The following is a 14,359-nucleotide window of genomic DNA, read 5'->3' as shown; positions in this document are numbered from 1 at the left end:
AACTGGGATGGTAGTGGGAAATGTGCATGTGGGGTGTGTATCTGTGTGTTTTGTTATTTACACTGCAAATCTCCAGGAATTTTTAAAGAATACCCCTTATTAAGGTATTAAATGTGCATTTTTATGACAGGGACCCAGAGTGCTTGATGTTAAAAGGCAATCATGGAAAGGTAAGCGTTCTTTAAACTGCAGTGGTTGAGATCAGCCCTCTCATTAAGGTTACTATCAGGAGACAAGAACCTTGTGTTTGCTGAGCATGGGGTTTGTAATTACACTTTGGTGACAATTCAAAAATAAAATCATTTTAATCTGTTAGTCGTGGAACGTTTTATGAAATTTGAAACACGTCTTGTTTCTGGAACTGCAATAGCTGGTCCCCTTTTGCACACATATTGCCACCTCCAGTCCTGGGCTGTGTGAACACACCCCCAGGAACTGTCTAGAGATGTCAATCTGTCTCCACACCAACGGCCACTACCTGATGCTGAATTCTGAGGGCAGTAGTGGATAGCTTGTACCTAGAGATCTGAGCTGCTGGTACCTTCCACTCAACAGGGTACAACCACTCAGGACAGCCAGCTGTCCTGTGGATAGGTCAGTGTCCCTCTGTAAGTACCAAGACCTGACTCAGATTGGACATTTTTGTCTAAAAGAGTGGACCTTATTATTCAGACTACCTGACATGGTGAGGAAGGCCAGAACTTCTCAGAATCCTGGAACGGCCCTTAATTGGGGACAATAGCCAGCCTGAAGCATTTGACCGTCACTGCCTGGGCTCTGGTTAGGGAGCAGCTCACTAGACCAACATGGCTGGATTAGACATCCTTAGTCCAAGTTCCCAAACAGCAACAGTACCTTAGTATATTTGGGGCAGCCCTCAGCATGCATACTTTTATGGGTACGCACAGAAATCAGAGTCCATGTGGCCTTCCTTAGTCCTCAGTGGCTCTCTACCTTATTTCTTTACATGCTTTTTATTTAGGTTAGTGGGCACAAGCATACCGTGGTGCTCAGGTGGATAATGGAAGTCGGTCCTTTTCCACCTTATGTGTTCATTTGCTCAGGTTTGGGGGCAAGTGCCTGTGTTTGCTGAGCTATCTTAAAACACACACACACACACACTTTTTATCTTTCCAAGACAGGGTTTCTCTGTGTAGCCTTGGCTGTCCTCAGATTCAAAGATCCCCCTGCCTCTGCCTCCTGAGAGCTGGGATTAAAGACATGCACCACCACTGGCAGCATTATTCTTTCATTTTAAGATTTGTTTTATGTGCTTTGCCTGCGGGCGTGCAGTGCCCACAGACTCCAGACTGGAATTACAGATGCTTGTGAGTGGCCACATGGACCCTGGGAAGTGAACCCAGATGCTCTGGGAGTAGCCAGTGCTATTTCCAGTTCCCCATCTCATTTTCTAGAACTGAGTCTCACACTGAATCTGGAGCTTTAAGTCCCAGAGATCCTCCTGACTCTCTTTCCAACATGGGGTTTACAGGAACACAGCACTGCACCATATGTAGGTGCCAAGAATCCTGAGTTGTTCATGCTTAGGCGGCACTTTACTGAGCCAGCTTCCTAGCCCCCTCTACCTGCAGCGGAGTCTCCACCACCACCTCCTGCTACCCACTTCCCAAAGCACCCCCAGTTTAACCCAAATCAGAACAATTGCTGATGCAGTCAATGGGGTCCCCTACAATGAAGCTTCTGCCACCACCCAGCCATGTCCATGAGAGCTAAAGAACAGTACACCATCCTCTTTAACACCACCCCCAATCCCGTGGTGACCTTCAGGTCCCTGCTTGCTTCATTCACTTCAAGGGGCCACACACTAACTATAAAAGGAACAATTATCCCTTCTCGATAGGGCCTTTACCTTTTAGTAAACTGTGTTCCACTCAGCTCAAAAGGCTAAGCACCCCAGACAGCAACCCCAGACAGCAAGTATCTTAGAGGTGTCTGCTCAGAACCGGCTCTCAGCACCTCTGCCAAGGCGCCAGCAGGGAAACCTGTGTGTTGAACTGCTTGCTTAGCTACTGCTGGGGAGAAAGCTACAAAGGCAGGGAGAGGGACCGTGGGGGCTCCTGGAAGTACACATTAGAACAAGTAAAACCTCCCATACATATTCCCTGGGCTGCACCAACTCTCCCAGAGGGGCAGGCACCTGGAGCAACCGCAGCTGGCAGGGAACAAGCCTGTGCCAGCACCATTTCATGACTTCCGTGAACTGAAGTCACAGCTTAAAACTCCGGTGTTCTGTGCCAGCATTTCCCATAGACAGGTAAGGCACAAGGCCAGACAGAGGAGACGGTGTAGGAGGGGCCTGGGTACAGCTGCTGTGGCAGGGCTAACAGAACTCAAGTCCACTCCATATTAAGTCAGTTGTTTGAGAAGCAATTCTCCAGACTCGGTCAACTCCAGCCAACCTCACAGAGGCTCAGCTGTATGGAGGGAAAATAACCAAGACGGAGACACTTTTCTCTGTACCAGTGAGGTTTGACAGGTTGCGTGGAGTATAAAAAGAAAAAAAGCCTTGCACAGTGACAGAAGCCATGTGTCAGCCACTTTAATACAAAAAGTGATCAACATTCAAATACAAGAGTTAGAAAGGCATAAAAACCATTGAGTTTCCATTTTATTACAAGTTTCAAAATCTGGGACCATATTTTTTAGAAGCATATGCTAATCAACCCAGGGTCAATGTTTTTACAGCCAAACTAAAACCCAACGTAACAAATGAGATCTGTAAACCCAAGTGACAAACTTAAGACCAGTGCGAGAGACTGCACCAGAAGCTGGAAGGAAACGCCTCCTCCTCCTCCTCCAAGGGCAGAGGGAAAGACAATTAACAGTTCAGCTTCAAGAAATTTGCATAGATATAGAAAACACTGGAGCCTTTGCCACCAGGGGATTCCAAAGCCTCAACTGCTTAAACTCATCCAAAGCGTGGCTGAACTCAGACATTTGGTGTCCAGGCCTTGAGTGGCCATCAGCTGTAAGCGAGCCCTTTAGGCGTTGCATATTGTTATCAGAAAGCAAGCAGATGCTTCTGCACAATTTTTGGCCAGAGGAGCACCCTATGGTGTTGGGAACTCTTCCAAGGTAACCGTTGATCAAGACATTTCCTGCCTGCCAGTGCTCCAAGGCAGAGGCAAGAAAACCCCACAGTGCCTTCCATGCCCAGCACCCGGCTGGTACTCGTGGACTTAAGACTGATTTCTGCAGTGAGGGAGACTAAACCTGGAGCATGTTAGGCAGTTCTACCACTGAGCTGTGGTCCCAGACTATGACTTCTATCAAAGTCCATTGTGAGAGCTGAGGAAGCAACTTCCACAAGGTCCCATCAAACACCCTCCTCCACCAGCACCAACACTGGGTAAGCCTCCAGAGCACGGGCGTGGAAGGGCTCCCCCTACTGGGAACATCTGGAAGCTGTCTTCCTCGCCCTCTGCTGGAGGCTAGACAAACAGCTTGTTGCAAAGACTTGCAGAAGTCATGGGCTTTGTTTTCATTTTCTCTACAAGCCTTGCTGACTTTGGGACTCACAGGAACCCTATAGAGCCACCTAAAGGAACAGACGCCGAACATACTTACAAGTGCTTTACTAAAAGGCAGAATATTCAGCAGTAATACTTAAAGACCCTCATATTGCAATAGGAAGGTTAGTACACACAACTGTACACGCAACTTGTGTTCAGACCTGGAGACAAGTGTCCCTGAAACCTGCCTTACTGGCTGCCATTTTTCCAGGGGGGATAAAAAATATCACATAAAGAAATCACCTGTTTGCTTCTAGTGAGGAGCACCACATTGTACCCCAAACCTTTGAGACAGGCACCAGATATAACCAACCACCAGGCTCTTTAAGACTCAGGCTGGTTGGAGCTCACAACCCACCCTCTTGGCTACTTGCTCAACATCAGACAAGCCCCTTGACCTGGCTCTGCTGTCTCAGCATCACTACCACTGAAGTACTTTCTGAGCAGAGGAAAAGCGCCTATGTACAATGGAGCAGTGGCCAGCTACAGCCCAGCGCTGTCACTTCCAACTCCTGTCCACCCACACTGCAGAGATGCAAGGATAAACCACCGTGTTTTGTTCCTAAAGTTTATTTATGAATTAATACAAAATTGCAGACCAATGTGTCTTAATCCTCGTCCTCCTCCTCCTCCTCGTCCTGGTTAATCTGGAAGTAGCGCAGCTCGTAGCTCTCCTTGCTGTTGGCGACGACGCGCAGCCAGTCTCGGAGGTTGTTTTTCTTCAAATATTTTTTGGTGAGATATTTCAAATACCTGCAGAGAAAACACAAGAACCACACTAGACTGCTGGTATTTTTTTTTTTTTCATTTTCAAACACTAAACTTCATAAAACACACTGAAAACAATTTTAAGATGTTTTCCAGACTAACTACACCCAAGCCAGTGCCCCACAAGGCGAGTGCCTACCATACACCCTAAAGTGGCAACAACAGTGAGAACACATCGGCAGACACCTATGCAGTGCTCTGTGGAGACCACTGGAGGAAGATCACACAGCAAGCAGACAACTGCCGAGAACTGCTGACCATCCTTCTGACCAACTACTGCTGACCATCCTTCCGACCAACTCCAAGCACTTCTGCTGCTCAGGCTGCTTACCAATATTCCTTGATGGGATGGCTACTGCCCAACCTGTGGGCACATCATGTGCCACCCAGATACTCCTGTTATGAGATGGGTCCCTCTGTTACACAGGCTGGCCTCAAACCATCTGCCCAGCTCAGCCTGAGGCCACGAGCTGAGTCTGTCTTGCCTTTAAAGTGTCTTCAGGTTTTTCCTCCGCTGCTGGAGTCAAACACAGTGCTGTACACACGGGACCAGCATCCCCCACTGCTGAGCTCTCTCAGCCACACTGTAATTCTTGAGACTCTACTTGCTGCCTTCACTGCCGTTTCCACAAGCCTAACTGTGTTCACCTCCTGACAGCTTGCTGTCCTTGGTGCAGTAGAGAGACTGCAAATCCAGCTCACCACACCTCATCGTCTCCCACTAGAAAACAGGCATCGGACTGGAAATGGCTCAGCGGTTATCTTCCAGAGGTCCTGAGTTCAATTCCCAGCAACCACATGGTGGCTCACAACCATCTGTAATGAGATCTGATGCCCTCTTCTGATGTGTCTGAATAATGTGTACTTATACGTAATAAATAAATAAATCTAAAAAGAAAACAGGCCTCAAGATGCTTTTGCTGAGCAGTGGCAGCTCACACCTTAAAAGCCAGCACTTGGCATGTAGAGACAGGCGGATCTTGAGTTTGAGGCCAGCTGGGGCTACAAAGAAACCCTGTCTTAAAAACAAAGCCCACTCTCTAGACTCTTGGGAACTGACTCAGGTGTGCAGGTGACACTGGCCCACCGACGAGGACCCCTTCAGCCAACAACCTCCTGCAGTGCAAAGCACCCTACAGGGTTGGCTCTGCCCAGCCTTCCATGCAGATGGCTTCTGCCAGCAGCGACAGCACATGCAATCCACCCACCTCGGTGCCTGAAGGATTGCCAGTCTGAGCCAGCTTGGGCTACCTAAAAACCAGGTTGTTGTGTTACTGTCCCCAGCCCATGCTTTGAGGACTTTAACTCAAGACTTCCTGCAGCTTCAAAACTCACAGTAAAACAGGATCAGAGACAAGAAAAAAGATGTCCCAGACTTGGGAACACTTTGGATTTTTTTAGAAAACAATACTATCATAAAGAAAGCTGTGAGCATACATGGGGCATGTGGTCCCAGCACTCTGGAAACAGAAGCAGGAAAAAATACTAAGTTCAAGGCCTGCCTGAGCCACAACCCAAGTACTCAAGGCATCGTATCCAGACTGGAAGTCACGCGGTGCCCGACTTCAGTCTCCAAACAGAAGGAAGCCGCCTTGCTGTGGGAGACTAAAGCAGGAACAGCTTTTGAGGACCGACCTGAGCCAGAGAAGAAACCTTCAAAATCCCAAAGAAAGCTATAGTCCAGGCTAGAGAGATAGCTCAGCAGTTAAGTGCACTGGCTGCTCTTCCAGAGGACCGGAGTTCAAATCCCAGCAACCACATGATGGCTCACAACCATTTGTAATAAGATCTGATGATGCCCTCTTCTGGCCTGCAGGCATACATGCAGGCCAAAAGCTCTATGATGTATAAATAATATTAAAAAAAAAAAAAAAGCTATAATCCAACTACAGTCCCTTCCCTCCTGCACTGCGCAGAGAACCTGCTGGAATGCTGTCAAGAAAAAGAAGTCACAAGAGGAGGCAGCTCATCCCACAGGCTTACCAGGACAGGTGTTGGCTGTGCGCAGTCTATCTCATCCAGTTCTCAAGTCACAGCCCTGGCTCATGTCCCTGTTTAAACCTGAATTCTCATATACGTCAGGGGCAAAAGCATCAGTGTCGCACCCACCCACAGTGACATCAGAACTCTCAAAGCCACAGGAACACTTGCAACCAAGTGTGAGCCCAGCTCTCAGGAGACCAAGTTCAGCTACCATGTGAGTCGGGGAAGGAGCTGTCATCAACACGACAGCAACTGAAGGCAACAATTTAGTAGCCAGGCATGGAGGCACACCCCTTTAATCCTAGCACTAGGGAGGCAGAGGCCATAGTACTCTGAGTTCTAGGCCAGCCTGGTCTCAAACACACCAACAAACAAAAAAATTAACATAACAAAATCCCTTTCACACTGCAGTCTGAGAACAAAATTTAGAAATAACCACCGCCAAATACACAAACACTTCACAGGCCTGGTTAGGAGGCCGGGGCAGTGAAGAGCACACACTACTCTTTAAAGGGCCAGAGTTCAGATCCCAGCACCTATACTGGGCTTCCAGCTCGGGAGCTCCTGAGCTCCAGGCCACGTGAACACACATGCACACAACTAAAACCGGAATCTGCTCACACACCACAGCAGGAGGGACACACACCCCCATACCTTTTGGAGAAAGGCACCTCGGAAGTGACAGTGATCTTGCTCTTGCTCCGCTCGATGGTCACCACCCCTCCGCCAAGATTGCCAGCTTTCCCATTCACCTTGATTCTCTCCTGGAGAAACTGCTCCTGCAGAAACCGATGAGGGCGTGACTACCTGTCTCAAAGGCAGACATGCTCGGGCTTTCTCCCAACACTAACCCACAGACCTCTTTCCAATCTCCAGTCTTCAAAATGTGTGTGTGTGTGTGTACACATCATGTTTGTGTGCTATGGTGTTTTTGACTACCAGAGGACAACCCTGGGAGTCCTGCTAGCAGGCTCTAAGGATCAGACTCCTGTCGTGAAGTTTACAAGGCAAATTCATGATGGCATTGTTCAACATAACCTCATGCAATTTGAAGATGGTGACCTGGTACAAACATTCCCGACTGGTTCCATGCAGGATTAAATGTGCCCCCACAGAAGGCTTAGAGGACAGCACATTCATGGTCAGAGTATAAGGAGTAAGCCAGGGCAACACAGTGAGATCCTGATCAACATAAAAACCAAGCACAAGGGGTCAAGAATAAACAAAAGCCAAAAACCAAACTTGTACGTGAACATGCAAAGCAGCAAGCAACTTCTGAGCCTGAGGAGCATGGAGCACTCACGGTTCTTAGCACTAGCAGAGAACCTAGCTAGCACACCATCTTCACCTGGTAAAGACCAAAGACAAACACAGACAAAACAATTACAGACCTGCCTGGAGTCACCTGCATGGTACCGCAGAAGCGACAGGGACCCATGAGCCCAGACAAACTTTGCAAAGCACCATGTGAGCCAAGGCAAGCCATTCACCTCAGGCTGTAGGGACTTCCGTCCAGAAGGGACTTTTTGTTTTGTTCTGTTGCCGCTGCAATGAGACGAAGTCCCTCTCAGCTCAGAACTACCGTTGTAGGGACTGGAGATGACTCAGTGACAGGTAAGATGCTCACTTAAAGTGAAAAACAAGTATCTCCAGGTCTTCTTAAAACTCCAGAGAAAAACTTAACTATGCTGGAGCAGGGTCATTAGAAGACAAATCCCAACTTTTTACATAAGTCTTCTAGAAGGAAGTCTTTAGCAAAGATGAATGTGCTAAGAAATGGTTTGCTAAACAAAGAGGCCACAGTGGGCCAACAAACAACTGCCCAACAGAAAGAGACACTAAGGGCTAAAGAGACTTCACTCTTCCAGAAGACCTGGGTTCCTTTCCCAGGGCCCACAGGCAGCACACAACCACCCACAACTCCCATTCCTGGGCATCTTGCCCCCTCCTCTGGCTTTCAAGGGCATAAGGCATACATGTGGTATTCAGACTTATGTCTCACTATGTAGCCTAGCCTGGCCCCAAACTCAGAGAAATCCACCTGTTCCTGCCTCCCCAGTGCTGGGATAAAGGTGTGTGCTACAACACACACATCAAAAAATTAGTAATTGTAATATTTTTTAATTAATAAAAAAGAAGCCACCAACATGCAGGACCAAAGCCATGGAGAACTCACTGGATAAAGAAATTAGGAGCCAACTGAGGCGCACAAGGTTAGTAGCCACAAGGCTACTTCCATTTGTACTTGAATATTAGTGGCTATAAGTTATCCCTGTAAATTTTTAAAATTTTTGAAATGTTCTTAACAGTTAACCTTCTATAACGAGAAAAAACACCATGAATTTAGGAGATGTTTACATCCAAAGGTCTCAGTCTCCAGAGCCAAAATGGGGCTGCAGAGACCCAGTAATTCCAATTAAGGGAAACACAAAGAAACTGAGGATTAGTCAAATAAAGGGGGGGAAAAAAAGTCAGGACAGGGCTAGAGATGGGTCAGTGGTTGAGAATCTGTTGCTCTTTCTTTTAGAAAAACAGGGTTTGGTTCTCGGCTCACAACCATCTGTAACTCCAGTTCCAGACGATTCAATGCCCTGGCCCTCCATGGGCACTGTACACACATGGTGGAGACACACGTGCAGCAAACACACATACACAAAATTTTAAAGCCCCCACCTCCACCCCAAACAAGCAGATTAAAGCAAACACACTCAGGCATCAGTGCCATGGTGAGCTCCTCCCGTCTGCCTGAGAAGGCCCAGGAAGAGGCTGTCCACACAGACTAAGGCACCCACGGCATTCGCCTGACTCTGGGTAAGGTTGTCTCTGGAAACCATTGGGAAGAGAAGGCAGAACAGCTAGCTGTCACCTATGTCACAGCCTCAAGAGACTCAGCAACAAATACCTAATTTGCCCTGGTCCCAGTTAAGTGAGAAAGTGGGGCTGTCTGAGAAGCCAAACCCGACAGGATCCCCACCGCAGGTCAGAGCAGAGCAGCAGAATGTCACTTACAAAATTGGCGGCGTCCATGATCCCATCTTCTACAGGGTGAGTGCAGTCGAGGGTGAACTTCAAAACCTGCTTCTTTTTTTTGCCCCCCTTCGCCACAAGCTTTTTCTAGGAGTATACAAAAAACATAGATGAAGCCTCAGGTAGTCAGCCCCCTACACACACACAAATTTAAAACCCAATCATGTCAGAGGCATAAAAATCTTTACAAATACAAACCCAAGGGGACAGAGACCGAGAGGGATTCCTTTCAGGAGTGCTAAAAAGGGGTGGAGATTCACTGATATTCCTGTCCTCTCCAGACACCCCATTCTTTATGAGGATTAAGGTCCACAAGCACATGAACCACAATAAGGAGTACTTCTCCCCAGAGAAATACAACCTTTATCTTTCTCACTTGTAAATACAACAACCTACAAGTGCTTTGTGAAATCTATCCTAGGCCTGCCAGTCTCCAGACTATGGTACTTCCTTGGCCTCCCTGGCATTTAATCCCCACCCCCACTTCCTAGACCCTTTCCAGAAAGGCAGAAGGATCAGACAATAGTCTAGCTGCTTTCAGTGCTAGTTTCAAAGCTAAGACAAGGATTTTCAGTGCGACTGGCTTAACGAGTGACTTAGCTCTTCCAAACTACACTTAAGAGGGGCCAGTTGGCTTTTACAAAGTTAGCATCCCTTAGTCATCTCCCTACAGGCCCCTGAAACTTCTAGAACCTCACCTGGACTTCTGCAGTTCATGCAAAGCGCACTATCTCCCTGCACGTTCAAGAGACTGTCCACAACCTGCACCGAGTCAACCTTTAAGCTTTTCCAAAACTGTTCTACCCAATGTGTTTTCCCACTACCAACCAAAGTGACTGCTCTTAAATCTAGCCCCGAGAAAATGACAGATTATTAAGAGCATTTACTCACGGTGAGTCTCAAAAGCTCCCAACAACATTCTAACCCAAAATGCACACAAACGCACGAAGGTTTGAAAGCCAGGGTGGGAAGACCAAGACGACTAAAAGTGCCAACTAAAACCACTTCGTCCAAGTAGACGTCTCTAAGAACAGCCTGCCACGAAGGTGCCGCACAATATAGCCTCAGTCCAGAGAATGGAATCGGGCCTTCTTCGCCTAATGCCAGGAAGGAACTGTACACTGCTGCGCCCTAATAAGAGTTGTTTCCTTGAGGGGTGCTAGAAGATTCCTCAAGCCCAAAGTTCGCCCCTGAAACCCGGCCACCAGGTGGAGGGCCATGTCTACTCGGCTGCCCGGGGTAGCAGGTCACATCCGTCTTCCCCGCCCCTCATCCAAGTAATCGGGCCCGCTGCCCTGAGCCCGGGACTGGACTCGGGATCCCGCAATATCCAGCCCGCAGCCTCTAAGGTCCCTCAGGCAGCTAACAGGAGCCCGATCCGCCACCCCGAGCTCTCCCGCACCGCGTCGAGCCGCGGCCTCCTCCGCCCACAACGTGCTGGACCCGGCCTCGGCCTCAGCTCCCTCCGCCCCGCGATCCAGGCCACCCCAGCCTGACGCTGCAGGCCGCACTGCCCCACGCGAGGCCGAGCCCGAGCCAGCCCACCAGGCCCACGTGCTACTCAAGGAGCGGCGGCCGCACGCGGAGCCATACTAACCACAGGCGCCATGGCGGCAGAGGAGGCAGAAAGGGAGGGGGACGCACTACGCAGGCGCGAAGAGCCCGCTGCGCACTGGGCACGCAGAGAGCCAGGCAACTTTAATCGATCAGCCCTGCCTCTCGATCGCCCTTCCCTGCCACCTAAGTAGCGATCGGGCAGCTATTGCTTTTGCCAGGGCGAAGTCAGCTGCCGGGAAAGGGAGGAGTCAGATGGGCTGTCCCACTGCGGATGACTGAGGGAGACTGGACAAGCCCATAGAGAAATAAAGGGGTGATCTCTACTTTTGAAAGTCTTGCAGTATTAAGACGGACGTTCCCCAAACAAATCACCAGCTGGCCGGATAAGAATCGAACGCAGAATCTTAAGGGGACTGGGGCGATCCCTTTTTGACCACAGGGAAATTTAGAATCTCCTGTGCCAGCCAGGTCTGCTGGCTCAGGCCTGTAACCCCACCACTCTGGAGGCAGAGGCAGGAGGACGCCTCTAGCGTTTAGCTGGTTTGAGACCAGCCTAGGCTACAGTAGCTACAACAGCGAGTTTCATCCAGGCCAGCTAAAGGTACATAGGCAACCCCCATCCCCCAAAAAAGGTGGTGGTGGGGGAGTTGTACCACATTGCTTCATCCTATGGAAAACGCCCGGCTTGGAAGATCGTCACCACACCATCCGGTACTGCTACCGGATTCCGTCAAAGCCGGGCTTCGATTTAGAATCCTTGAAGGAAACAAACACACCATGCTGATTGGTCAGGTTAAAGTCAGTGTCTGTGCTTGCTAATCACGCTTTAAAGCCCCCTGGTGTTTTCTGTCCTACTTGACTTGATTGCCTTCGTTTTGGTTTGGTGTGGTTGAGACTGAGCCTTTATCTGTATCATTCCATAGCCCAGGCTGGCCTAGAGATCACTATCTATCCCCAAGCTGGCCTTAGACTTCCGGGGGTCCTGAGTACAAACCCCAGCAACCACATGGTGGCTCACAACTGTCTGTAATGGGATCTGATGCCCTCTTCTGGTGTGTCTGAAGACAGCTACAGTGTACTTATATTAAATAAATAAATAGTGGCTTTGCTCCCTCCTCCTCTGTTGGTGTTACCCAATTCTTGCTTCATTCTTCCATTCACATTCCACTGTCGGTGGCAGTTGGGGTTGGGGGTAGGGGTCACAGCATGCAGGGCAGGTAATCTGTCAGGCCATTGGGCTGACTGGGCAGCCTTCAAGGTTCTGGTTCTTTGAGGAACTGGGGAAGTTGCTGCTGTCCTTGGCTAAAAAGAAGCAGTTTCCCTAGGGGTGATTCCTGCTACAGGCCATTTTCCTCAGGGATAAGGTGATCTGACCTTCTAGGCTCACTCTGCCCTGGGGGGATACTTTTGGAGCCTATCTTAAAGAAATTTATCAGTCTTGTTTTTTCCTAATTGCCCGAGGGAGAGAGTGGCTTCGGAGGAAGGAAAAAGTGAAAGTTGAGATTTCCCTTGTCCCACCGGCCATTAGGCTACCAGGGCTGTGCTCTGCTGAGCTCCAAGCTCTGGGCTGTGCCGGGAGGAGCTCGAGTTCTCAATAGATTTAGAATGGTAAATGCATCTTACGCTTCATTTTGTTTCTCATGATGGGGTTTCTCTGTGTAGCCAAGGCTGTCCTGGGACTTGCTCTGTGGATCAGGCTGGCCTTGCTGGCCTCAAACTCACAGAGATACGCCTGCCTCTGCCTACTGAGTGCTGGGGTTATGTGCCACCCGGAAGCTGTTTGTTTGTTTCTTAGATTATGTGAATGGGGAGTGGTTATGCTCTTGGAGGCCATGGGATGCCCTGACCCTGGAGTTACGGTCACTTATGAACCACCCGATGTAGGTGCTGGGAACAGAATGCAACTCCTTAGGACGGACAGCGGTCAATAATCACTGGGCTTCCTTCCCCTTTCCAAGTTCAAAAAAGAAGAAAGTGTGTGTGTGTGTGTGTGTGTAGCGCTCAGATCATCCAAGTTGGCAGCAAGCATCTTCACCCTCCGAGCCATCTCACCAGCCCAGGTTTGCCTTATTTCCAGCTCACAGTTCACTGGGACTTGACAGTACCTCAGGAGCGGTGTGGAGTCTCCTGACTAGAGCATGGCTGATTTGCAAACTTTTCCTCACAGTTAAAGGCTCTCCCCAGCCTCTGCCTCTGCTTTAGAAAAGGTTTCCCTGCAGTCGCCACCCCTCCCCCTCCCTGGTACACAGAGCCCGGGTTGGGGGGAGGTGGCTTTGAGTGTTGTCCTCACTCTTCTGCTGAATGCCCCGGGGTCAGACACCTCTCAAGCACCGGAATCGCTCCTTCTAAGGTCACCTGGCCACTCCTGCTTGGCACCAAAGATGGGCAGTTCCCCATCTTTGCCCTCCTGAATCTCTCTTCCTCACCTGAGACCACTCACCCCTCCCTCCTCCTTGCTGGGCTTGGGACAGACCCTCCAGCACTCTCCAGGGTCTCATCTTACCCCGGGACTGTGACGTCATCTTTATCTACTCAGGGTTCTCCAGGGTCTCATCTTACCCCGGGACTGTGACGACTGTGACGTCATCTTTATCCACTCTGGGTTCTCCAGGGTCTCATCTTACCCCGGGATGTGACGTCATCTTTATCCACTCTGCTCTTCCTTTATTCAAGGTCCTGGGATTTTGCATTTGCTGTTGCCTCTGTGTGGGATGTTCCCTGGCCTCCAAAGTCTCAAGTTCAGTATTCTCCTCTGCTTCTGACATGTTAGTGTGGCCTGGAGCCCCACTCGCTCCCCCTGCTGTTCATATATCCCCATACATACATACATACATACATACATACATACATACAATATTAAATAGTGTTGTAACTCAACACCATGTATCATTGCTGGGTTTATTTGTAATACTCAGTTAACCATGTCTGATGCGTTTCCTTCTATGTCCCAATGCCTGGTGCGGTATCCAACCCACAGTAGACACTCATTTAATACATAAACACATGGATTAAAAAAACATGAGTTCCTTTCTTTCGAGTCTTGCCTCCCAGATTACCAAAAAGAAGAAACAACGGGCGTGCCAAAAAGGGCCGCGGCCATGTGCAGCCAATTCGCTGCATGAACTGCGCCCGGTGCGTGCCCAAGGATAAGGCCATTGAGAAGTTTGTCATTCGGAACATCATAGAAGCCGCTGCCGTCAGGGACATATCTGAAGCAAGCATCTTCGATGCTTACGTGCTTCCCAAGCTCTACGTCAAGCTGCATTACTGTGTGAGCTATGCCATCCACAGCAAGGTCGTCAGGAACCGATCTCGCGAGGCCCGGAAGGACCGTACACCCCCACCACGATTCAGACCTGCTGGCACTGCTCCACGACCTCCGCCAAAGCCCATGTAATAAAGTGCTTTCATAAGGATGGGAAGAAAAAAAAGTGAAAATAAAGCGAAAGTTATACTTAAAAAAAAAAATGAGTTCAAGAACAGTACCCTGC

At 49.2% G+C, this 14,359-nt stretch overlaps 2 protein-coding genes across 2 annotated transcripts; one reads left to right on the top strand and one right to left on the bottom strand.

The window, feature by feature from the left end:
• Positions 1-2,556: 2,556 nt before the first annotated feature.
• On the bottom strand, positions 2,557-10,957 carry RPL22 (ribosomal protein L22). The gene is made up of 4 exons (XM_080921387.1): positions 10,909-10,957; positions 9,294-9,398; positions 6,939-7,063; positions 2,557-4,286 (listed from the first exon to the last, which is right to left on the bottom strand). Exons 1-4 carry the CDS (start codon positions 10,918-10,920, stop codon positions 4,142-4,144), a joined length of 387 nt encoding a protein of 128 aa, XP_080777513.1. The 5' UTR covers positions 10,921-10,957; the 3' UTR covers positions 2,557-4,141.
• On the top strand, positions 10,919-14,265 carry LOC308424386 (small ribosomal subunit protein eS26-like; the record flags this gene model as incomplete). Its single annotated transcript, XM_080921290.1, has 2 exons — positions 10,919-11,055; positions 13,920-14,265. 2 exons carry the CDS (start codon positions 10,919-10,921, stop codon positions 14,263-14,265), a joined length of 483 nt encoding a protein of 160 aa, XP_080777416.1.
• Between the last annotated feature and the right edge of the window lie 94 nt (positions 14,266-14,359).

Source organism: Micromys minutus, assembly GCF_963924665.1.
Source record: "Micromys minutus genome assembly, chromosome: 9".
In the NCBI taxonomy this organism is placed as follows: domain Eukaryota; kingdom Metazoa; phylum Chordata; class Mammalia; order Rodentia; family Muridae; genus Micromys; species Micromys minutus.
The sequence above is the reverse complement of the archived record's forward strand: the minus strand, read 5'-3'. Positions and strand labels throughout refer to the sequence as shown.